The following is a 26,078-nucleotide window of genomic DNA, read 5'->3' on the forward strand; positions in this document are numbered from 1 at the left end:
AATCGCTTGTGGTCTCAGACTTCAGTTCCCTGCTTTATCATTAACTTTATAATGGAAAAGTAGAAACCCAACAGATATTTACAATCTGTGTACATTTAAATAATTAATATATACTGTATATATATATATATATATGGCTGTACTTATGTTGGATTTGGTTTATGGGTTTAAATATCAACTGTCACAGTTCATGTCTTTAATAAAGCAGGTAGCATGCAGTCATGTGTTTGTAAATGGGCTCTGCAGAGACGATGTGATTAATGAGACAGTGTGCTGCTAATTAGGACAGTGATTTAGTCATTAATGAATGTGTGTTACAGCTGGAGAGCAGGAGGACTCTGGCTTGGTTCCTGTGTCACTTCTGTGTGTGAAGCAGAACAGGAGAGCATCTGGCACATCATATAAGGTCCTAAGGTCGTTGATGCAGACACACACACACACACACACACACACCCATGAATCTATATTTACATTTATGCATTTAGCTGAAGCTTTTAATCAAAGCAACTTACAATTGCTATATATGTCAGAGGTCACACACCTCTGGAGCAACTAGGGGTTAGGAGTCTTGCTCAGGGACACATTGGTGTCTCACAGTGGATTCGAACCTGGGTCTCTCACACCAAAGGCATATGTCTTACTGCGCCATCACCACTCCAGTCCATTGTTATCAGTGAACTCTGAATTAATCTCTGAATTACACCAAACAGCATTGACATTTTTCAATCATTTGCTGGATAAAAAAAAGGCTAAAGCTGAAAGATCAACTGAATCTTAGTCGAAGCATTCTGCAATGTACTATGAATCATGTAATTTAATAATGTCTTACCTGAAGCATTTAGAGCAAACGGAAGACAGACAGCCAGGACTGCAAGCACAAGCCCTGTTTGATTGGCCATGGCAGCGGTGTTGTAACAATCTATAGAGAATAGAGATATTTCTGGTGTTTTTGCCTTTATTGTGACCGGAGAGTTAGTTGACAGAAAGTGAAGTTGTAGAGAGAAGGGGGATGGGATCAGGAAAGGTCCACAAGCCAGGGCTCGAACTTGGGATGCCTGAAGAATGTTAATGTAAATGTTACACTTTCAGATAAGGAAAAAAAAAAAAAAAAAATCACTGCAATCTGCTAAATGGATGGAGAAGCATAATTTACTGTAAAGCTACGTCTTAGTTTTGCTTATCTTGGCGAAAGCCGAGTACAAATCAGCATACATTTTTAACATCTACTCTTGTGTAATGGAAATCAACTCACCCTCAGGCCATCCAAGATGTACAGTATCTGACCTTTTTTCTTCAGTAGAACAGCAAAAAGATTTTTAGCTGAAACTGTGATCCTTGGTGATTTATATAATGCTTGGTCAATGGATAGCGTCACTTAGGGAGTCAAAAAATATTGGCAAAGCAAAATTAATACCAGTGGTGGCTCCGGACGATTGTAGTCTTATAAAGAGAAACGATCGGTTTGTGCGAGAAACTTAACATTATTTACAGCATTATTAAGCCTACCTGTAAGTAACTAATCCACAGCCTTGGCATATGGTCCTGAACATTTATCATACCTGTATATCTGTTGTATAACCACCTTAGCCGCAACATTAACCAGCCTAGCTAGCTTAGGCTTATTGATCATTGAAAGGCCACTGTACCACACCACAATATAAAGTGTCAAGACTGATGTTATAAGTCATCACAGTCCTATATACGCTGAATGTCTTCATCTTCCTCAAGAAGAAAAGTCTCTGTTGGGCCTTTTGGGCGACCAACTGTGTTGCTCTCAAAAGATAATTTGCTGTCAATGATGGTTTCTAAATATTTGTATTCGTCTACTGTCTCAACATTCAAGTTCTGAATAACAATTTGTGAGACATTGTGCTGTAATCTACGAAAATCGATTATCATATCCTTTGTCTTGGAGACGTTAATAGACAGATAAAAGGTTTCACACCACGCGATAAAATCAACTAGATCCTCATCATTATTTAGAAGACTCACTATAACAGTATCATCTGCAAATTTTACACAGTGCCTATTCTCATACTTACTCCTACAGTCACCTGTATATAAAATAAAAAGCAAAGGTGAAAGGACACTGCCCTGAGGAGAGCCTGTGGAGGTAAGGGCTTTTTCAGCCAGTGTATAATGTGATAGACTACAGTATGCTACAGCAGCTCAGTTTCACCATACATTAAGCTCAATAATATGAAATGATCCACCTTATCCAGTTCAGCCAGTCAAAATCTCTGAAGAAACACTAAAAAAATGAAAGTGTTGAACAGCCGATAGATATGGATGTCTTTTATTAACCCCAACATACATTTGTCAGTTAGAAAAGTATGAGATACACATTTCAAGTTACTTCCAAGTTTTCTCTTGTGCAAACACTAGATGGTGCCAGAGGTCATTTAAAACAATGTTTGAAAACAAACAAACAAAAAAAAACTTAATGCAGGACCAACTAAACAAAAAAAGAGCAATAATAATAATAATTATGTGCTTTTAAAAATTAAGTTGATTAATTTTTTGTCGAATTTCATGATTCCCAGCATCAAATAAACTGGATGTTGAGGCATAAACATCATACGTTTCTACAATTCAACAAAAATATAACCAATATTTACAATTATTGTATTAAAAATACAAAACAAAAAGACACACAAAAAAAGAACAAATACATACTCCACCAATTGTCTTTGTAAAAGACGTACAGGTAAAAGTAGTCAAAAAAAGAGTGAATCTTCACCAGCTAAATGTACACGTCTCACTTGACATCACAAATCGAACAGAGTAGCAGAACAGCTACCTACTACTATTTACCTTGTTTATTTATGCTTGTACAATTTGTGCAACTTATTTTGCAAAACAAGCGACTCATTTTGGCTTGCCAAAACGTGAATATTTACTAAAAAAAAATAAAAATAATAATAATAATTAAGTGGAAGCAGATGGTCGATATATTTACTGTTACAAATGTGTTGCTATTAACAACTGTATCCGCAACCATTACTAAAAAAAAAGAAAAGAAAAAAAGTGTGGGGGCAAAAAAAAAAAAAAGAAAACAAACAAACAAAAACCTACAAACGAACTAGAGAAAGAAACACTGAAGTAGTGATGTTACAGGATACAGTTGAAAACACTGCAAACTTCTTTTTCTTCTTCTCAAGTCTATTGTTTCTAACTACTGATCAATGTGATCAGTTTAACTCAGTGATTAAAATAAAAGAATGAAAGTGACGTGCTCCCACCGGTTCAGCTCTGCTCTGCTCTGGCTGGCAGGATTCGGGTGGGTTTGCGTGTTTCCGGCCCACCGGAGTCTCAAAAGCACGTTTCAGTTCAGCTCCCGTGAGTGATTGTGGAAGCTGTTTGTGCAGCGGTGGTGTTTAGATCAAGGCCCACTCCAGGAGAAACATGCACAACTTGAATCCTCAAAGAAAAACAACACCAAAAACACTGTTTTTCACACACACCTCCTTAATGGCATCACTTAATGAGAGGAAGGAAGTAGCACCCGAATAGGATGACCCTATTTGCCTGAGTAGCCTTCAGTTCTCACCTTTACCAACAGGGGGCGCTTGAGACACAACTCTAGAATTCTGCTTCAATTTCAGTTTTTAGAGACGCTGAACTGGTAAAACTGTAATATGAATGTGTACATTTCCTCTCCACCACTAAAAGCTTCCTGCAACTGAACTGGTTCACTTTTAAAAGGACTTTGGCGGCTGGATTACCCACAGATGTAGATTTGTTCAGTCAGAGCTTTTCATTCATACTTTCTCACTGCTTTAGAACCGATGAAACCACCCACTAAGGCTTAACTTAGAATCGTTTCCTCTCACAAAGCGCCATCCTTATTAAATTGGTGTGCTACGTTTGTCAATGATCAATGTGAACTCCATCATGATGTAGTCAGCCAGTAGAAGAGGTGTCCTTCAAGCTGTGCTCCAGCAAATATAATACTGCAATGCTAAACCACACAGATATGATGTGATAAGTTGTAGTCAAGCCTTTTTAGCCATCCAAACTGCATGTCCAGAATCAGGAGATTGAAACGCTGATGGTGTGCATCTGTTTACACCTTAAAAACAGTTTAAAAAAAGTGCTGAGGGGAACTACTAAACACGTTAGTGTGACCTTTAAGCAGAAGGAAAGAGTAAATTGTCTGAAGACAACCGTTAACAGTAGTTTGTTTCTTGTGTGTGAATGTCGAAGCGCTGTGTTCGAGTTTCAGTTCAGTTCAGTTCATATTTCCAATCTCCAAAGTGCCAAATAAGTTATTTTTTTTTGCTCGCCTCCTTTCTTCACAGTATTTTTAGCATGCAGGGCATCAAACCCCCCATTGCATTAAGGCAGGGCAGGGAGAAGAATCCATCATTGAGGAGGGAGAGAGGCAGTGCCGGCAAGATGTAGACTGGATGGTCTGTCTGTCTGACCTGTGAAGGCCTGATATGGGCCATCAGTCAACGCAGCATCCGTATAAAACCCAGTGTCGTCCCCTTTCAAACAGCGGACACCTGTTCATCCTCTGGAGGGAGAAGAGAGAAGATCTGTGAGCATCAGAGACACAGTCTCTTACACATAGGCTCTGTTCCAAACCCAAGTGAACCGTTGTTGGTGACACACAATGTGATTTCTCATTATATCCACAGAGACTACCTTTGGTGTCGCATACTTTGCATTTCTTGCATTGCATTCGCAGGAAACGGATACAAATGCAGTTCCGTGCATGTTACCTTTTGGAAGTATAAGCAAAGGTACAAGACTGGGAATAAAACTATTGTCTTCACCTGGAATTCGACATGGCAAAAAGTTACCACTACAACACAAAACGATCCTTATGTTAAGGACATAAGCAAGCCAAATAATGGAATACTAAAATGGTGACTAATTTGAAATGCTTAACGTGAGTGGCGACACATTAACAATCACTTATAAGTGACTCCTCTAATCAACAATCTAAACTGTTAAATTAATATATAACTATAATTTCTTTTCCAAGATTGTGTATATACTCACTGTACTTCCAATACACACAATCTACACTCAATTATAAATGAATAATCTATGATTTGCTTAACTACACATCCATTCTGGGATTACCTTAGTCAACTACAAAGATTACATGTATAACTGCTTTTGATTTCGGTCAAAATGTAAGGCAGCATAATCTTTGATGATGTCTAAAAATGCTGTCTATACGAAACGCACTTTGGTTTGGAACAAAGTCACAATGTGTTCAAACATGACAGGACAGGAAATACTTATTTTAATACAAACAAAAAAGGACTACTGTTGTGAAAATTAAAGGGGGGGTTGATTGCGATTTCACTTTTTTTCATTTTAAATAGTGTGTAATGTTGCTGTGCATGAACAGTATCTGCAAAGTTGCAGCGCTGAAAGTTCAGTGTAAGCAGAGATATCGTCTTTTAAAAACCAGGAAGCGTAAACGCCTACAAAAACGACTCGATTGGGACTACAGCTGGGTTTTAGACGTCACTAACCCACACATTTGCATCAACCCTCCCTCCGGAATATGCAAAAAAGGGCATGCGCCTATTTCTGCGGCACGTTGAGTGTGTTGTGTTCACCCAGCTGTCAGGTCGTCTGTGTTCGAGCTTCCCACGGACGCTATACTTCCTCAACAATGGATACAATTTATGTGCCTGAAAATGACGATCGTAATCTAGCTCTCTGTGCTGCGCATTTTACGGAAGACAGCTTCCAGAATCTCCACGAGTTCCGGATTCAACAAGAAACTGTTACTAAAACATGAAGCAGTTCCAACTTTAAAAGCAGAGGCAGCAGTTGTTGGACCACAACCTGTAAGTAGGCTAAGACTTAATCATTTTAAATGTATTTGCGTGTATAATTCCAGATGTAGCCTTGTGTTTTATTTTTTTCAAATGCCAGCGCTGGCTTCATAGCCACCAGGCTACTAGTTGTGCAATTTTGTGTCTACGACAAACGCGTACAAACATTATGGACCTGAATTTTGTATAAGTACTAATGTTGTAAATGTATTTTTCATGTGCTTTATGACGTTATTTTCGATTTGATCAAGAACGTAAACTTGCCAACGCTGTTTGTGTTTAACATTAGTAGCCAGAGTCAGTTGCTATTGTTGCCAGTCAGATGCTATTGTGTAAAACAAAAGTGTATAAAGTTAAAAAATGTAGCAAATTATCATTCAGAAACGTAACGTTTAGTAAGAGCCGTGTGTGTTGAGTGAGGTTCTGTTTGACTCTCTTCATCGCGGATTTCTCGGTCTGATTCTGCCTCAAACTGATACCGCAGTTCGACACATATTTACATCTGGACCGGAGCTCATGACATGCGCGTTTCGCCCATAAAGGTAATGAGCGTTAACCTTCCAGTTTAGCCAATCACAACACACCAGCCCAAACTAACCAATCTGAGCCCACTGCCTGTTTCTGAGGGAGTGGTTTCATAGAATCAGGAAGTCAACCGCTCGTTCGAGGACAGAGGAGAGCGGAGCGCGGCTGACAATAAAGGTGAAGTTTATGAAAAATAAGCCTTTAAAAAAAAGAAAAACCACGAATACATGTTATATTGCACCCCATAAATACAATCATGCAGAGAAAAAAAGCAGTCAACCCCCCCTTTAATAAAATGACATCTCACTTCAGGATCTTTGTGCTGATAAGTACTAACAAGATTTGATGTGCTATCTGACAACACAAACAAGACTTCAGGTTCTATCATGTGTTCAAGCGTTTATGATGGCAGGTCTAGTGATTTTCCTGTGAGCACTGATGGGTGAGCGGGGAGCAATGACTGGGATGTTGCCACGGCGACGGGGGGCAGGCTGTCTCCGTGGCGACGCATGCACTGTGTGAGATGCGTTGGTGGTTGGTGATGGTGGGCAGGTGAAGGAGCTGTCCTCCTGGCATGCAGAGACCGTGACTCGTGTGCGTAGAAGTGTGTGAGTGTGCGAGAGTGGAAGTAACTGGAGTTTGGGATGTTTTACCTTCCTGCTGGGGTGGTGTATGTAACTCATGGCCTGGGGGGAACTGCTGTGTGTGGACCTCTCCTCCTCTGAGCTCTGAGTTTGGGAGACAAGCACTCACCCTCCTCTTCCACCTCCTCTGCCTCCTCCTCTTCTCGGCCCCGGGGGTCCGGCGAGTGGATGGGTTTTCCCGCAGCCGGGGGCTGCTGGGAGTCGGGGGAATGCGTGACAAGGCGGGAGCGCTGCAAGGCGGTGGTGTAGTCCGGGGGTCTCCTGCCTGAGTGAGCCGTGCCCTCGGTCACGTCTGTGATGGTCAGAGCCGTGTATCCCGGCGGCGTGGGCGGAGGGTCCCGGTAACGGCCGTCCTTCCGTGCTGGGGGGAGGAGACGGACACCACAGTTCCGTTTAATACCCGTAACGCTTCTCACACACGCGGATGGACACATGCAGACATGCACTAGATTCAGGAAGGATTGTTTTTGTAGGTGGTCTGTGTTGTTCCACCTTGTAGCGTTCGACATGACAATTAAGTCATTAAAGTGAGTTTGTGAATGCTTATTGTTCATATACTGTATTTCTCAAACTGTTTCATCTTCAGATGTATGTTTGATCATTGGGAATATGGTTTCAGCCTTTTCATGCAAAGATTACAACTTCAGCTTTTAAAGCATTGAAACACACATCACATAGGAAAGGATATAGAACTTGGTGTAGTTACTCTTAAAGCAATAGTTACCCAAAAATGAAAATCTTTCTCCCAACAGATCTTTCAAGTCAAATATGGCACCACACATAAAGTTTGACATTAAATTTTAATATACAACCTGGCATGAAAGGCACCATATTTGATTTTCAGTTTTTCAGCTAATTTTATGGAAGATTTTTTTTTGTCCATTGTGAAGCTAAATGTTACTGAATGGACAAAAAATGTGTAATGCTTCTCATGTTGCTTTCTATGAGAAAAAATAAGAGCATACGGCTTGAGGGTGAGTAAATTTTAAGATAACTGTCATTTTTGGGTGAACTATCCCTTTAAACCAGGTTCACGTGTCGATTCTTACTGATCACAGCCTTGGTGTTTCCCGCCGTGATGGGCGAAGGGCGTCTGCTGTGCTGCCGGGACTCTTCTGAACCGGTGGAGGTGATGCTGCTGGTCTCTGGGTCTGTGGTCACATCCCTCCCTCCTCTTCGCTTGATGGTACCTGTGTCGCCCTCAGAGTCCTCGCCCCAACATGCCGCTGAGGACGAAGAAGAGCAGGCGGACGCCCAGCTCCCCCTGCTTCCCCACAGCCCAGCCCCCTCTGCCAACGCCTCCCAGCTACGCCCCTGTTGCATGGTCTGAATGTTGTCATGCGAGCCGCTGGAACATGAAGTCCAGCTGCCACGACCAGAATCAGCAGCGTCGAGAGACACCCGGTCACCCTGGTCCTGGGTAAGCTCCTCTGAGCTGGGGGAAGACAGCACGGTGGCACCGGCATACAGACCCCGGCAGTCCTGCATGGATGAGTAGGACCTGAAAAAAGAAAAGGGTTTAGTATAGTAATATTAATAATACATTGCCAGGTCATGATGGTCAACTTTGTCCATTAAGAGACTTGTCGATTAGTAAGGTTGATGACTTTAGTCCCAACCCTGCTCCAACACATTTAAAGGGATTATATGCAGTTTCTTGTAGCTTAACTGAACAGCTTCAGAGTTATTGAAATGGTTATATGACTTCTTTCGGGTTGAATGGTGGCCGTCTTCCCTGCTTGAAATTCAACCACTAATAAACAATCGGTTTTGATGAGGAAAATAAATTACACAACTAGTAGGGATTAGAACCCAGAACCTCTGACACACTTGGCAAAACTTCTCCCACCAGATCATTAAAGTTCATGGGGATAGTTGTTGGATCTATGTATTTAATCTCATGAAAATTCTCATTTATATTTTGATTACCAAAAACTAGGACACTCGGCCCAGCAAACACATGGGCCAACTCAAATTATACTCGATGTTTACTCAAAGATACCTTATTAATTTTAATACATTTAAAGTAGGTTATGCCTCCTCTGTATGGATAGAAAATTGTTATATTTTTATATGAAAAGAGGACAGTTGGTCACCCTAATTGTATACTATGTAACACGTCATGTCACGCTCTGTGTGAGTGGAATTTACGACAGTAACGTTAAATTCAAGTACTCCGCAGCGACTCTAGGGGTCACTGTTTGGTAAAAACGGGATTCCTGCATAGTGTCCCTTTAACTAGGGTTGAAACAAAACTCTGCAACTCCGCAAGCCCTGATCTAGACCTCTTCTTTGATATTTTGATGTGGTATTGGTATTTCCAGTGAGCATTATAAAACACTTTGGAAAAGTAATCCCTTTTAATACACATTCATATGGTCTACTCCATACGCTGATTTCACGTAGCAGCCATTTTGAAATGGCTCCGGTAGGAAGAAAACCAGAAGTGTTGCCTTTAATCATAAGAGAGTCGCAAACGCGATGGCGTATTGTTGTGTTTAATGTAGAAATTAGTTATTCTAAAAATGTACATACATTTCTTTCATACTTTACACTATATACAGTGAAATTAATTTTAAAAATATATATATATAATTCAGAATGTAAAAAAAAAGAAGCAGGAACAAACTACATACATATCCTATACTGGATATTAACATCCAATATTGTAAATCGCGGCAGCAGCTTCAGGTTGGTAGTCCAAGGCATTGTTGTCTATCTGTACTTCTGGGATACTTCCCACCAGAGCCTTGCTTTCGATATCAAAATGGCGGCTGCATGAAATCAGCGTATTGCATTGGTTTCACTCTTTAAATCTTTTGGTTTACCCACACTTTTAATACTATGCAGCATTTTTTTTATTTTTTATTTCAAGAACAATGTATCCATTCTACTGTGATATGATGACCTAGTTATAAATACTGTAAATATCGTATGAGAAATTAGTCTGATTGGGGTCTGACCCAGGTTTCCTAAAGGCCAATTAACTAGTCATTCATGCAGCACACCAATTAGATGAGAAAGTAAAGAGAGTTGTTTACCCCAAGCTGTACTGATCAGGGTCAGCTGTCGCCCTGCGCTCTAGCCGGTGACCACTAACATGGCCCTCTACAGCTATTCCTGCATACCGCTGCCTGCGTTCATCTTGCCCCATGTCCAGGGAGGATGTGCTCACCAGACTGGAGCGTGAGGAGATCTCACTGTGGCCAGAGTCTGACAGGTAATCACCAGCTCGTCCATAACCTGGTGAATGAGTACACAGAACAAAATGATCAGGAAACAGTTTGGCCCTAATACAGACCCCTGTGGTACTCCAGTCTATAACTGCCTCTTTTCACTTTAAAGGGCATATTGCAGGTTAGAGGACCCAACGAGTCAATGCATAGAAAAACAATGTAGGAACTAGATTTTCTTTAAAATATACGTATAAACACGCCACAGAAGCTTCTGTAGTCGTTTTTGTGAGAAAATTTTACTTCCGCGTCTGAAAATGGGCGTGGCGGGCGTGACGCAATGAGCGGGAGAGCGGTCGATTCACACAACAGGAAAACAATGAATCGCAATGACATTTCGGACGCTGAGGAAATACTCGTATGACGGATCAAGCCATAAAGTTATGAGCCTGCTATGCTAAAGAGATCAGGGACAGGCCAGGATAATGTCAGACAGAATGGTCAGAGAAAAATTGAGCTGTGATGTGAGGAGAACCAGTGGAGAACAGGACAGGTGCCTTTTAGGTGAGAGACGTGCTTATAGTATACACGTTCGCTAACGATATACACTGTGCTCACAATATTGTACAGATTATTATGATCCTATAACAGGCCAGCAGACATTAGTATGTTTAGGGTAGATTTATATACTATTAAATGTATAAAAACTTTACTTGAGTATATTTCTATAGGCTACTAAAAGCATAGGCTATACTCGGGTAAATTTTTAATACATATTTTTCACCTTGGTTATAACATAAACAGAACATTAAAGGTTTGAGTATTTAAACAACCAATTTTGTTTTTCAATTACAAGTTTTATTTAGGGCATGACATGACTAAGTTACCTATATAACACTATTTGATGCCATTGGTAGTATACGACGATCAATATGCTTCGGCATACCATGTTGAACTCCATCATATTGCCGGGATGCTAATCATTTGATCTGAAGTGAACGCTACACACGACCGTGTTTTCCGAGCCGAGAGGAGAAATCCCGTCTCTTCACCTGCTCAAACCGCACCAGGAACGAAAGATAGGCTATATAGCACAGTCACTTTTATTGTAATGGAAACTTGTGGACTCGATCTTGAAGTCCTGACAGGCTGGAGTTTTTGCAATCTCCACAAACACAATATTTACCATGACGATGATAAATTAAAATGCAAAAACTAACGAAAGCACACTGACTGACGAGCGCTCTCACTGAACACCAGCCTGCTCTCACTGAGCCGAGGCTGCGGCTCCCTGCTATGACGTCAAATGACGCGACGTTGAAAAAAAAAGCCGTTTTTACTAGCAGTCCAAGAAACGCTCACTTTATCTTCTAAATTAGTGTCCTTATGTTGTTTTAAAACATTTTAAATCCTGCATTAACTTTTCATATGGTATTTTCATACAAGGTTATCTATAAATTTCGATTTTTTTTTTACCTGCAATATGCTCTTTAATAGGGTTTGTTCCAAGCTCTAAAGATTAACCTTCCTGCAAACCATGTACAGGTGATTTGTAAAACTGATTATGAGTTTGATGTTAATGTTAAGTGTACAACTCTACAACAATAGCACACAAAAATATTGAGTATTACAATTTCAAACGACTTCCTAAAGAAAGAAGTACATTTATAACCCCTTTTTTTTTGCTGTCAGAAGTGTCTTAAAAATGTTACTGAAAAAAAAAAAAGAGTTACTGAAAATATATGACTTATTATGTGAGTGTTCACATAATATGGCTACACTGAATGGTTACAAAGTCATTAGTTGAAATAAGTAACTAACAATTGCAAAACAGAATTGAACCTTTCCCACAGAAGATACGACTTACAGCTTACAACATGGTGAAACTGATGATAATAATAGTGCAAGATAGAAGAAGTTATATTCAGGGTGTCCGAGAAGGTTCAACTCATAAAAATGCACAACACAACAGGTACACAAGTACTGTAGATCTTTTATGTACTGAGACTACTCTACATTAAATAACTGTACAAAAAAACCCATATAATTCTACACTAAAGCCAGAGCAAAGCATTACTGCCAAAACGCCCATTTCTTAACCTAGCTAATCAATAGATAGATAGATTGTTTTATTTAATGCCATGTCAGCATCTAAGGCTATTTTCCCTAGCTAATCAAAACCAGGCAGTTATTTCAGTTGCAGAGAAGCTTGGGCTCTACACACACACACACACACACATACAGTTACAGCACTAGCCTTTTTCAGTCAGCTAGGAGCAAAAAAGAAAGATAGCAAGAAAGAAAGCAGCAAAAACATTGTCTAGACTTGGTGAGAGAGATCACTCAAAAGTCAGAATACACATATGATGGTATTTCTGATATTTTTAAATGTATAAAATCTTTAGTTGTACAAACCTCCAACTGACACTGGACTATATAACACAATAAACACATTCATTTTTGATAATACTACTAAAAGTTTGGACACAAATGTTACTGATTATGCCAATCACGCCACTGGATTATCTTAGGGAAAGTCTGGACTGAAAACAAAACATCTCATTGGCAGTGTAACAATACTAAGTGAGCTGCCAAACTAGACAACATTTTGGACAGGTTCTGAATCGTTCAAGTCAAACATACACTACTGTTCAAAAGTCTGGGGTCAGTAAATGAAATTTTATTCAGAAAGCCTTCAAATTGACAGTTAAGACATGCATAAATGTATGAAGATTTTTATTTTAAATCAATGCTGTTTTTTTTTTGTTTCTAAATTGCACAAAATTTGCATATTAGAATGATTTCTGAAGGATCATGTGATACTGAGGAATTAAGTAATGCCTGCTGAAAATTCAGCTTTGCAGTCAAAAGAAATAATATAACAATTGAAAACAGTTCTTTTATATATTTCAGAACATCACTCAAAATTACTCAACGTTTGATCAAATAAATGCAGCATTGGTGGTAAGAAAATTCTTTCAAAGCATTTAAAAAAATCTTACAGACACCAAACTTTTGAACAGCAGTGTATCTCTAATGAATGATGAGTTAAGTAGGCAGTTCACTACATTTTGAGACACTACAATAATGATGTTTGTGTGAACTCTCTCAGGCTAAATCTGCATCTAGGCCCTGTTACCTGTTGGTGATTTTCTACAGAAGGAGGAAAAACCCCTCATACCATGGCTTCTTATAGCAGTGATGGCTGAATATAGGGGCAAAACAGTTGAGTAATGAGAGACAGAAATGTTATGTGATACATATTCAAAAGGAAAGATGGAAAGTCGTGCATCTGTAACTCTGAAATCGAAGACAAGCAGTGTTCTTCCAAGATATTTTACAATAACAGCACTAGAACATATCAACCGTGGCATACTATAGTATGTGTGATCTCTTTTCCACAAGATGGCAGTATCAACATATTAAATAAGCTATGAAAACATGTTGGCACTAAGGGGCGCCAGATATCAGAGAAATAAACCGCCTGCCAGTGGTCAGGGAACATGCTGTCTTACAATATATTTCACTGCATGCCAACCACAGAGCTCTGATTCCACAGTTCACCAATAAGTCAATAGGGGAGAGTAAATTGAGTGTGCGAAACCAGAGGTTGAAGAAAAACAACATATACCAAATGCCATAGTGTGTCTGACTCCATACCTTTCTTAGGTGAGCTGTGAGGAGATGTGGGAGGAGATGACAGCTGTGAGGAGCTGTTGGACACACTGTCCTCTGTCTGTTTCTTGTGTCTCTCTCCTGCCTCCTCTGAAAGGGACAGTATCTTCTTTAGAGACTGCGGTGAGCTTGTGCCTGTGCAAACACAATAAGACAGAGCCTTATGATAACCGTAAATATATATTGGAGGATCTGATTGCGTTCAAGTATAAAAATGATGTGGTCTTACCAAACGGCGGTAGGTCTTTGACCGGCACTTTCTTGCGAGATGGGTAGAGGGCAACGGCAGGCACTTGAAGCGCCTGGTTGGCTTTCTGAAGCTGCTGGCGCTGGTGGATGGCGGCCCGTGCGACCACGGGCGACGTGTCAGGTCTCTTCCGGTCCCCGGAACTCTTCGGCACTGAGAAATACAAATAATCTATTTGTATGTGATATTGAGGACATAACAACAACATACAGATGAATTCAAAGAATAACCCACTAATGTCCAAAATAACTACTAATGGTGAATGAATGGTGGAAGAATGTACTCACTCACTATAGATGCTTCTTACTGGCCATTAAAATGTATTTTGCATTATAATTTTATTTTTAAAAAATTGTACTTATGACCAACACACTGTGGGGTATTCAGCATTTTAATGTGTGATAAAAAAATGTTCGTTGTGTGTTGTTCTTCACGTGCTATTGTTTTTCTCCTATTGGTATTTGTGTGTGCGTGCTTGCACCCTACTCACATGTGTTGATTGAGGGCTCACACTGCATTGAAAGTGTCTGCAGGCTCTCTTCGTTTGTCTCCAGGGTGAGGTTGGAAAGGTATTGTTTGACCTTGCGTGCCATCTGTGCATCCTCGTACAGCTTCTTGGCATTGAGAAAGGAACTCCGTCTGACCCGCTTTTTGTGCCCGCCTGTCTGGGTTACATCCAGGACAGCCGCATTGGCACTGCCCTGGCTGAGTGACCTAAACACACACACACATTAGAGTTAAAGGTGCAGTCGGACTTTAATAGTGTGTAGCATGCTGATGCAGGATCAGATGCAGTCCCTCAGTCTTTTTGACATGCAGAAAGTTTCATTCCTTGCAGCTTTAGTACAACCCATGCATTTCACATCTCAGCCAATCAGGCAGTTAAAATGCCATGTTATAAAAACGACAGAAGTATCGAACTAAAACTCTTTTAGGAAGAATCAATGATGATTTCCATTATTTTTGGTCAAGTATATATTTTTAAATTTCTGAGCAAAGGCACTGAACCATTTCTTTTATGCTTAAAGGATTTAACACGCTCAAAAAAGGTCTTATAAAAGGCAGGGTTTGCATCCAAACACAATCTTAGTTTAAACTAATAATTATATTTTTTAAATAATGACTAAAGAAAATAATTAAAAAGCAATTAATAAATAAAATAAAAACACAACACTGCAAATACTTAGTAAAAGGCGTGCAGCTATGGTAAGTAGTTTAGCTGGAAGGGGCACGTTAAATCACTTTTGCTAAAAATGGATCATGGGACATCAAATTATTAAATGAGCAGGAACCGAACAACTGTAAATAAATTCATGCATACTGGTGGGGGTCATGTTTGTGAAACATTCAAAATCTACGGTGGTAATACAACAGAAACATTAGGATGTCTTTTAGAAATGAGGTGAGTTTATTCAATGACCCTGAGTAGCAAAAGTGATGGTGGTCAAATGCTTGGATGGGATCCGTCAGAGCAGAAGCATTCTCAAATGAACCAGAAAAAATAAATAAAAATAAAGGATGGTGAGGAGCCAGCCCAAATTAAAGGAGGGGGCACGCATGAGGCCAAAGGTGAGAGTTCACCATACTCACCCTAAACTCCTCCATTTCTTCTTCCTGTAAGGGAGAGCCATGAATAGTGAAGCGTGGGGCAGAGAGGGTGGACGAAGAGAGAAATGGGGAAGAGAGAAAGCCATTGAGAGAAAGAGAGGGAGACACACTTAGATGAGGAGAAACAGACCAAGGGTACCAAGGTGAGGTGCACCAGAGACCAAAAGAGAGACAATAACTTCTCTGACAATAATGCAGACAAAGAGTAACATACACAATGGTTTAACAACTCTCCTGTACGTAAACAACACAAACACTTCAAAAAACCTTAGTAAAACGCCTGTGCGTGGAAGCGTGAGGTGAGAGCTGTACACATCGCAGTGAGTGGGCACTAAAAGCTACTCAGTGGTGTGAAGAGTCCAGTCTGGAAGAAAGGCAAAGAAGTCATTGTAGCAGTCAAATCAAGAAGGCACTCACCTGGTTCTGAACATCAGAGCTGGGTCCATGTTTACAGCTGCCATCCGGCCTACGTGTCTGATTTCTTTAGCAATCATCCGCAGCTTCTCAAAGTTCACCAAACCGTCCACCTTCGAGTCATTTCCTAGAGTTAGCAACAAAGAAAGGGCTGATATCATGCATTTTCCCCTCAGGTAAACCAACGTATAATGTTGAAGAAACAAACTTTCAAGAAAATGCAGAGTTGAAGGTGCTTTTCATGGAATATCTGACACACAATCTCTTTATTTACTATTACTGACAAATTCTCAAAACCAAAACTAAGTGACGTTCAATAATAAATGATGTCATCACCTACATCAGTGAGAACTATCTTACCTTCATGCAGGAAGGTGAGATCCTTCTTGATTACAGGGAAGAGAGGGATAATGGGTGGCTGCAGGTTCTGGCTGTTAAGAAGGTTCCGGTACTTTGCCATATTCCTGGAGGGATCAAATAGGTCTTGAAGATCACTAAACAGCTTCTCATATTTACTGGGCAACTTCTCCCATGTGCCTCTCAGCCTGGACACCGGGGCCAAATTCAGACCACTGGAAAAGACGCACAACGCCATTGTTATTTGATACACCAAAAAGGGCCTTTAATTTAACCCTACATTTTCAAGACTCATTTTACCTGATAATGGCAAACATGGAGTTGAAGTTCTTGCACTCGCGGCAATGCAGTGCAATTTTAATGAAGTGCTTGATGATCTTCATGCGTTTGAGCTGGTTGGGCTCACGCACCACTTCCGTGGCCACCCAGAAGGTCTCCCGATTGATGGCTTCCTCAAAGAGCTTGAGGCTGGGGGGCCCGGTAAGGCGAGTTTTCAGCTTAAACAGGTCATCAATGTACTCGGTGGGCTCAATGGCACAGAACAACTCGAAGGCGCGCATGGACAGCTGGGTCGCCACTTCCACCGTGCTGAGCTGCAGCAAGCTGATATGGCTCTCCCGTAGCAGTTCCTGGGCATCTTCATCCGAGCACAGCGTCTCTGTCTCCATGTTGCTTTTCAGGTAGTACCTACAAGTTCAATGGAGAATAGGCCAATGAGAGGAGAGATCAACAGGTGTCTTAAGTGATTTTCCTCTGAAAAGGAAATACTTCAGAAATTGAACAAAATGGCAGCACCTGCCACTCAGCTGGATCCTGTCGGCCAGTTTGGAGAGTTGTTCAGGAAGTCGCCGCTGCTTGATAACGCCCTCAGGAGTGACTGACACCTCGCACAACGAATAGGCTTCAGCGGCAGCAGTCAAGGCAAACTCTCGAATGGCCTGAGCTACAACTTCTTTTGCTGTGGTGTCCTTCCCAATCATGATGTACCGACTTTGCTGGTCTGCCTTGAACACTCGCAATACCTGGTCTGACATGTCTAAAATAAATAAATTAATTAAAAAAACAGAGGAAAGGACTCCGGCCCACGCACTTATACATTTCAATAATCAAGACCCAAGTGTCAATCTTTATCTGGCTGGAAGTCCATTACGTATGTGTTCCCCACGATCATTTTACATTCCCAAATGACCATATGTCACAGTAAGTCCGAATCCGAATCTATTGATCAATGTAATCAATTTATGCATTATCTCTACATGAACCACTAGCCCCACTGTGTTCAACCTTAACCCATCACCAGAAGCTTCTTGGTGCATAAGACACCTTCACACCAAGCAAACAAATCAACTTTGAATGTCAATCAATCCCATTCAGCAACATTAATCAGTCAATAAGAGTCAATTAACTTAAGAATTTCGATGAATCCCACCAAATGCAAAGTGTTCACAGATTAAGACCTGATTGAGTTGCAACAAACGGTGCTACAAAGAACTTAATATAGCAAACTCAATGTTAAAATTGAGCAGATAATGCCCTGAAGATGATTGTGATTAGAAAAACGAGAGTAGTTAAGGAACCTAACCTCTGACGGGAGAATGTCAAATACTTACTTATAGGCACTGCTTCTGAAAGAGGACATTCAGGACAACATGAACATCTTATTAAATATGCATGTATTGAGATTAAACTTCTGTGAAATGTTCTGTAGATGCCCTGATAGAAAGTTCAAGTATATTTATTGCAAATATCTTTATTTACTAAGTCAAAGTCTGTTCTCTCTTAAAGAGGTTGTCTAACCTGGAAGTACAAATGAATATTGGCTAAATTCTATCCCTAGGGAAAAGATTGTTGAATACTGTTCACCACTTAAGCCCAACCTAATACCACAGCCTAACTAACTCTAACACCTATCACTAAGATCTGAGTGGGTACTAAGATTTTTTTTCCCCAGAACCAAAAAGAATGTTGATACAATAACATATCCTACTTTGTGAAACCACATTAAGCATCTTACCAGGTTGGTTGTTGAAGTCGAGTATGCGATGGTGTGACTGCAGCAGGTCAGGGTTGCTTGATGAAAGGTTTCCACTGACAGGAAGAGCAGGAGGGATCTGCTTTGACTGCTTAAGCCCTACAATACTGTCATCCTGAGACTGTCCCACCCCAACGTCACTGTGAACAAACCAGAAGAGTTATAATCTGCAGTGAACCAAATCACCAAGAGAGCTTTCTTACATCAAGCTCATCTTACTTGTAAGGTTTGGGTGGAAGAATACTGGTCAGTGTCTTGTCGAAGATCTTCTTCAGCTTGTTTCTGCCACCTACGGTGTTGGCCTTGGCTTTTTTGCTAGCTTTCTCAAGACCCATGACCTGCTCAACATCCACAGCCAAGTCAGGGATGGAGTAACGACTGGCTTTCTTAATGTCCCCAATTTTAGGGATGTGAGGAGCCCCGTTTTTCCTGTCTGGCTCCTCCTCCTGTTCTTGCTCCTGGTCCTGGTCAGGCCTGGCCAGTAGCTCCTTAAACACTAAGAGTACAGGACACGGCACAAAGAAAGAGTTAGCAATGCCATCTGACATTTTCAAAGAGCAAATAGTATTTCAAAAGCAACTACATTTTCCCCTACTGCAAGAGGAGGGATGACTGGCAATTTTTAGAGGAAGCATTTTGTCTGTGCAGCTGTGGTAATTTTAGCCAGTGTAACTTACCTAAGAGATTGGTTTTCACAGTAATGGACAGGTGCGTGTTGTTTTTGAGAATCTCGTTGACTTTGGATAGCGGCACATTTTCAAAGTTTTGCCCATTTACCTCTAGTATCTGGGGAAAAAAAGATGGAAATCCAAGGTCTCAATCAATATTGCAGCTGAGCCAGTTGATAAATACATTTAAAACAATGCTCTGCCCACTTTTTAGCTTTTGAACATGCACACTTGTTGATTTTGTCATAGACACCTTTTTTTTTTTTTAAATGGTGACCATGGGTGTCTGTTTACAAGCTTCCCCGCCCCACCCCCAGTATTTGGTGTATGTCCCCTTGTTACCAATTATACAAAATAAATGTAAACTTATTCTATACAATATTTACTCAAATTACACTTAAAATCAAATTGTTTACCGATTTATCCAAAGCTGTTGACTGATCCAAGGGGAAAGTACCACGTCTTTTAATTGGCTAAGCGGACACGGTTATTGTCAATAATCTCAAAAAGGGCTATGTATCAGCTGATTAGAATTCAGAACAATCAACAATCCTTGTGTGGTTCGGAGGGCACATAGATAGCAACTCATTAAACAGCTTTATGAGCCAAATACTGCACTGAGTGAAGGTCAAAAGAAACAGTGTGACATTCAATTCATCCGAAATCACATTTTCCGCTTGTGTGAAGACATTTAGACAACAGAACAAGTTAAGAGGCTGAAATGTATATGTACTACTGTGTTTGAAAGTCAGACTAAATGGAAACAAAATCATTTGTGCTCTTTTTCTTTATGATTTATTAGTATGCTTTCAGTGCTTTAACTAACTCCGCTTTAACCTGGTGACAATGCCAATTACAAATGCTCTCACACAATGTTTTCTACTTCCAGTCGCACAGCACGATTACTGCTGCTAATGCCACAGCAAGTTGCTATTACGGTGTCAATTTAACAACTATTTCTGTAGCCTACATCAGATCATGCATGGTGCTGGTGTGACATTACCTGATCTCCTCTTTTAAGGCCGGCCTCTGCAGCTTTGCTGCCTGACTCCACGCTGTCAATGAAAATGCGAAAGCCCTTCTCTGAACCCCCCAACAGGGTGAAGGCCAGGGGGGCTTCCCTCGAGGGTTTTGTCAGGGTCACCACCCGCAGTTTAGCTTTGGCAGCACATGCTATGTTTAACAGTCTTAGGTGCCCACACATTTTCTGGTTCAAAGAAAGGCATTACATGAGATTTTTGCAGTCAACTCAGGCACAAAGCTGAAGATCACAAATGAATTTAAGGTTTTATTGCACACAACTGACCTCTCTCTCCAGATTGTACTCGAACTCCTCAAGAAAATGTGTCATTGCGAGGTCACCCTCAAAGTCGTTGAAGTGATTGTTTACCCACAGCAAGACTACCCGTGTAACCTGACGAAATGTGAGGTTACCAAATCATACATCTCATCGAGAACTGATTGGTTTAAATCTTTGGACAAGTCTGTCTATGTACCTTGTCCCTGAGGCTGGGGTCATGGAACCACTCCAACAGTTTCTTGCCCACCACCATGGGGCTTGGCAGGAAGGTGCGGTAGGTAAGCAGGAAGTCCTCGATGTAGGTGGGGTCCACCACCGAGTGCTCTTCTACAAGGTGCATGGTAAGACGCTCTGGTGTGCCCTGTAAAAATCAAATATGCTCTTTAAATGGATGTCAAAGCAATGCATTTTTACTCTCTTATGTGAGGGTTAATCAGAAGAACTATGAGTCAGTATCATTGCTGTTGGTCAAAGTTTCCTCAGCTCCAATCAGTAAGATATTGGACTTGTAAAATATATTCGATATTCAGTCATATGCTTCTACTGTACTAAGCACATTTCCATGTTTAGGAATCAATAAAAGGCTATGTTCAATGCATCTGTGTAAATCAGGGCAAAAGCCATGTCAATCGGGAGTGCAAGTCAACGTTTCCTATTGTTTTTGCAGCCTGGCAACTCGTTATCTCATTGGGATCAATTCAGTTTAGAAACTCACAACTGGACTAAAATGAATTTCTCTTTACCGAAGTGCCACAAAATAGAGGTGCAGGAAACACTGGTGTAAGTATCCGTTCTGGCAATATGATTTATGGAACAATTACAATAGTCTTGTTAGGAAAGCCTTTTTTGTCACTTCAGCTACATTTCTGAACATTTCTTTACCTCTGGGTGTGAAAGCTTGTCACATTTGTTCCGAATTGGGATCTCACCTTGATGACAATGTGCCCTTTTCTGGTGCCTGTGCGGTCAAGCTCACGGTGTTCCTTCACCATCACAATCTCACCCTCCTCTTCCACCTTCTGCATATTTTTCTCAACTTGGTTAAGGATACAGCAGTAATCTTGCTGTGCTATGCAAACAAACTGACAGAGAAACCAAGAGTGAGCAAGACGACAAGCGGAAAGTAAATCAGTTTTATGATGCAGCAGCAGTATACTCAAAATGATTTCCCCATGATAATTATACCAGTGCGCTGAAACGGAGACAAGATTTCATTATTGCACATTTTTCACTAATCACCCCCATTATTCTCATGCTTAATGAATGGGCAGAGCCTCATCATTTCTGCAGTAAATGAGTCATTACAAAACAGCTAAAATAGGTTGGGTGGGGATAAGAGACATTTTTCTTGTTTTTGTTTTTTTATCCACAAAAAATGTGTAAATCCATTAAGTATTGTTTGACTCACCTGGCAGTCATCCACCTTGGTCTTCATCACCCCCTTCATGTACTCTTTCTCCATAGTGGGGGACACACCGAAGCTGTTGCCCATGCACAGGATTTCCGTCCGGCCATCTGGGTGCGTCACCTCCACTGAGCCGTTCAGAATCACAGACCATGAGTCCAGCTACAACAAAGGAACGATGAAAAGATATCAGTTAGAGACAAATATTTTTAATGTTATATTACAATTTAAAGGTCCCATATTATACACCTTTCTGAAGTTTTAATTTAGGCTTTGAAGTCCTTAAGAATATATATTTGCGGTATAAGTACCAAAAACTTACAGCTCCTTTCACAGAAGCTCTGCCATTTAATATTCATGAGCCTCTCTTCTGATTGGCCTGTTGTTTTCTGAGTGACGCTCAGCCAGGCCAACCACAGGTAACTAGGGTCATGTATGCTGGAGCCTGCTGTGGCTTGGTGATGCTCACAAGTAAGGTAAATAATAAAATAAAAACACCTGTAATGATGAACATTGCCTTATATGTTTGAGCCGGACTCTCAAACAGGAGACAATTCAACTTTCATTATAATTACCGTTACATCAATGCTGCACGCAGATTTAACATTAGCTAATTTATACTGTAAACAAACTCTTTTTTTGTCAAATTTGAGTCAAATCTCCAAAATTTGTACACTAATAGATAGTTATACACTGATTTTAAAACACTTAAAGGGCTTAAAACACAGTGGCTTAAACCTAAGTTTATCAAGCGACGAGAACACTTTTTGTGCGCAAAAAAAACAAAACACCTTTAACTGCTTTATAATATGTAACGTTAGCAGCGTTATAAACCTTTGTGGTAAAATACAAAACTTGAGTATTTTTTTCAGCATATATAACACCAAAGAACTTGTCATCACAGTGAACTATATGAGCTTCAAGCTCTATCCTGCTTTCAATTATGTGGAAGCATTAGGGGAGAAAATGGATCTTTTTGGCATGTCAATACTGGGATAAGTGATTCCCGCAGTACCCCGGGCATCTTGTAATCTCAAGATGCTGAATGCTGGCATCCATTGAGGTTTAACAGTGCAGAAGGTGAATGGCTGATTGGATGTGACGAAAGGGGGGTGGCAGTACATGTAGGCTGTTAAACAGAATCAGCACAAGACTGAAGTGAAAGCTGATGAAATATTAAAGGTGAATGACATTTTTTTTTACAGGATTAGGGTTAAAGAAAGAACTAAAAGAACTAGTTCTTTTAAAGAACTAGTTCTTTTGAAAGAACTACTCACAGTTGTGTCACTGTGAAAAGCTAGGTTAATAGCTGTCATTGTAGGAAAAATGCTGGGTACTATGAACTATACATACTAGGCCACACATACAGGTTAAAGGTTAAACTGTGGCTTCAAGTAAGCGCAGAAAAGCTAATGCCATGTCAAGGTAAGTCTGACCGACCTCTTCGCCATCATTAAGGACGACTGTACCGGCCCGTTCCACCACAGCAAACACCATGACAGCACACAGCTCCCTCCTGACGGACATGGTCATGTTGGCAAAGGCCGGTAGCTGGTGCATGAACTCCAACAGTTGCTCTGAAGAAACAGAGTGAGAAAAAAGTAGTCAAAGATACATTTAAGACTAAGTGAGATACATGAGTCTTTGAAAGTCTCTCATTGTTATTTGTTCTCTCTATAAGATGCAGTTTGTTCTTCTCAGATGGAGAACGGAAAACATTCTTTCCACTGATATAAAAATAACAGCAACCAAGCAATGAATGCATTATTAATACGAAGCTATTTCTGACAATCGGCTAATCCTGCTGTGCAATATACAGGACATATTATACATGACAAAATCCATTTCCACCGTGACAGAGTACTAAACAAAATATTTTTTTTCAACTACAGACACTTCCAAGGGGTTGATTTTTAATAAATATTTAGTTTTATTATTATTATGAATGTCAAAATAAAGCTGTCTTAAACTTTGAAAGTTTTTAACAAAATAGCATTGATTTTTAAAAACTACAGTATAATAAACCATTTAAATATTTAGTGCATGGAAACAATTTCTTTAATTATCAATTTTTAGGCATATTACCACTGTACCTCATATGCAGTCATTTCCGTTACAGTTTTATCAAAAGTGGATCTAGTTGATAACAGTGTCAGTGAAAAGCTCAAAATAAAATTTAGGACATGCAATGTGAAAACAAAACGAATACATTTTAAGACAATTAAGTGTGTATTAAGAAAAAAATGGAGCTAGCCATTTTAAATACATTATATATTTACTAATTAAATATATTACAAATATTTAATGTTATTAAATACAACACTGTGACACTGCGATGAAAATAATAGTGAACATTTTCCTGTAATGAATATATACAGTATACACTGATCAACATTGTTAGAGGACATTTTAAATCAGTTAGTGAGAATGTGAAATGTGTGTTTAATTGTCTTACAGTGCCAAAAGTACTTAGTGAAATATGCATTTCCATATTTTTGGCAAGACTGTCTGTCTCATTTTGACAGCCAAGCCTAGTCTATCCAGTATGTTTGTCATTTTGCTGCACAGAACACGGTACATTAAACCTCTCTCATCCATTCATTCATTCATTCCGACATGATCATTATTTTACAATCAATATGAACGACTGGAACTGACCAGGAATATAACAGTTTTTCTACAGTAAGTTAAATGTTATTCTTTCCATGCTTGACAGACCAACTCAATCAAGTATTTGGTTTTAGCTAGTGTGACAAGGGGTTGCCCAAAAGCCCAGAGAAATTCAATTAAGATCAAGAAGAGTAAAGACAAGAGATTTTGGATTTTGCTCATGGCCTGTCTGAGTACTCGCTGACCTGTGCCTGGCACGGCACCACTGAAGCGTAGCTGTGGAAGCAGCTAAGCCAATCAAATTTTAATGCGCTCTGAGCGACTCGACTGAGAGGGTGACCTACAAAAAAACAACACGTCTCCCCCACATGCTTTTCTTTTGTAGTATCCCCGACCTTTTGTTGCCTTCTTTTCCTGGCAAATCATTTCATTGCTTTCGAGAATCTCCACTTTCTTCCTCCTGCAAATCTCTAATGCTATTCAGGGATATTTGGGAATCGCTCACCTATGTCATCATCCGTTCGGTCCATGGGGTCTTTTTCCAGACAGTCCCGGACGATATCTCGACTCATGAGGGGATCTGAGGCCCGTTCAATATCTTCCTCATCGTCATCCTCCTCGGAGTCAACGGCCGTCTCGGGCAGGCCACTGAGGTCCATGTCGCCGGGCTCACTCTCGGTGGCCTATGAGTAAGAAAACTTCAGTTAGTCAAAAATGTTTCTGCAAAATTACTATATTTATCCTGAACCATAAAACTGATCAGAAACATCAGATTTTAATAAAAAAAAGTATATACATTTATTTAAAGCACAGATCCCCCCAAAAAAGAGATTAAAAGCTAAAGAAAACCAAGTCAGAAAACTCAAACGCAGAAACTAGAGACAAAAAAAATCTAAGGCGGAAACAAACAAACCAAATAATCAAGCACAGGTAACAACAGCAATATTTTCTAAATAACACAAACACAGAGATAGATGTTTGAGAAAATACAACCTAATACTTCCCCAGCACATGGCCTAACCTTAGAAGGTCGGCAACAAAAGAAAGACTCATCCCTTCATGTACGCCACAATCTCCTGTCGAAACCAACCCTGATTCTCTCACCTGACCGAGGAGCCCCAGCGACGCTATATTCCTCCCTGTAACTGCCCAAAACGTCGCCTTCACCAACTGCTTGTAGATGCCGGGTCCCAGCCGCATTTTTAGAGCACAGGCTTCCAGCCACATTTAATTTTTTAAACCTCTCGATCTGGGCTCACACAAACGCATGTCATTTAGACTTAAATGACCTGCATTACTCATCAAATATTCAGACGGTGCCGAAAGCAGCCACTCAGAGGGCGACTGGGGCGGGGTGTTGTGAGGCTGGGCTCTTCTTTAGGGTGGAGACAGGAGAGTGGGGGAGGATGGCGGTGATAGGTGGCAAAATGCACTAATATATATATAAAAAAAGAGAGGGCTACCTATCACATTGCATCCCTTTTAAGATGGTCAACACAACTTGTGGGAATAGATCACCTAAAAATAATAATTCTGTCATCATTTATTCACCCTCATGCTGTTCCAAACCTGTATGACTATCCTTATTCCCCAGAACACAAAAGGAGAAACACCTA

General features: G+C 40.3%; 1 protein-coding gene across 9 annotated transcripts in view; it reads right to left on the reverse strand.

Annotated features, from left to right (window-relative positions):
* Positions 1-2,280: 2,280 nt before the first annotated feature.
* rapgef2b (Rap guanine nucleotide exchange factor 2b) overlaps positions 2,281-26,078 on the reverse strand; it is a 114,514-nt gene continuing 90,716 nt past the window's right edge. For 4 of the 9 annotated variants that reach the window (XM_039648693.2, XM_039648691.2, XM_039648699.2 and 1 more), the window contains 23 exons: positions 24,968-25,145; positions 23,293-23,429; positions 21,856-22,014; positions 21,377-21,529; positions 20,644-20,808; positions 20,454-20,561; positions 20,151-20,354; positions 19,157-19,265; positions 18,699-18,975; positions 18,462-18,619; positions 18,058-18,072; positions 17,243-17,483; positions 16,748-17,134; positions 16,451-16,662; positions 16,094-16,217; positions 15,659-15,682; positions 14,559-14,782; positions 14,051-14,221; positions 13,807-13,956; positions 10,015-10,216; positions 8,023-8,474; positions 6,983-7,334; positions 2,281-4,519 (listed from right to left, as the gene is read on the reverse strand). In XM_039648693.2, coding sequence (XP_039504627.2) covers positions 7,009-7,334; positions 8,023-8,474; positions 10,015-10,216; positions 13,807-13,956; positions 14,051-14,221; positions 14,559-14,782; positions 15,659-15,682; positions 16,094-16,217; positions 16,451-16,662; positions 16,748-17,134; positions 17,243-17,483; positions 18,058-18,072; positions 18,462-18,619; positions 18,699-18,975; positions 19,157-19,265; positions 20,151-20,354; positions 20,454-20,561; positions 20,644-20,808; positions 21,377-21,529; positions 21,856-22,014; positions 23,293-23,429; positions 24,968-25,145 — 4,176 coding nt within the window. In that variant the 3' untranslated portion in view covers positions 2,281-4,519; positions 6,983-7,008. The remainder of the gene's footprint in view (positions 4,520-6,982; positions 7,335-8,022; positions 8,475-10,014; positions 10,217-13,806; positions 13,957-14,050; positions 14,222-14,558; positions 14,783-15,658; positions 15,683-16,093; positions 16,218-16,450; positions 16,663-16,747; positions 17,135-17,242; positions 17,484-18,057; positions 18,073-18,461; positions 18,620-18,698; positions 18,976-19,156; positions 19,266-20,150; positions 20,355-20,453; positions 20,562-20,643; positions 20,809-21,376; positions 21,530-21,855; positions 22,015-23,292; positions 23,430-24,967; positions 25,146-26,078) is intronic. The other 5 variants (XM_039648695.2, XM_039648692.2, XM_039648697.2 and 2 more) reach the window with 4 other exon arrangements.

The sequence above is a fragment of the Pimephales promelas genome, chromosome 9 (genome assembly GCF_988280905.1).
Source record: "Pimephales promelas chromosome 9, fPimPro1.hap1.1, whole genome shotgun sequence".
Lineage (NCBI taxonomy): Eukaryota > Metazoa > Chordata > Actinopteri > Cypriniformes > Leuciscidae > Pimephales > Pimephales promelas.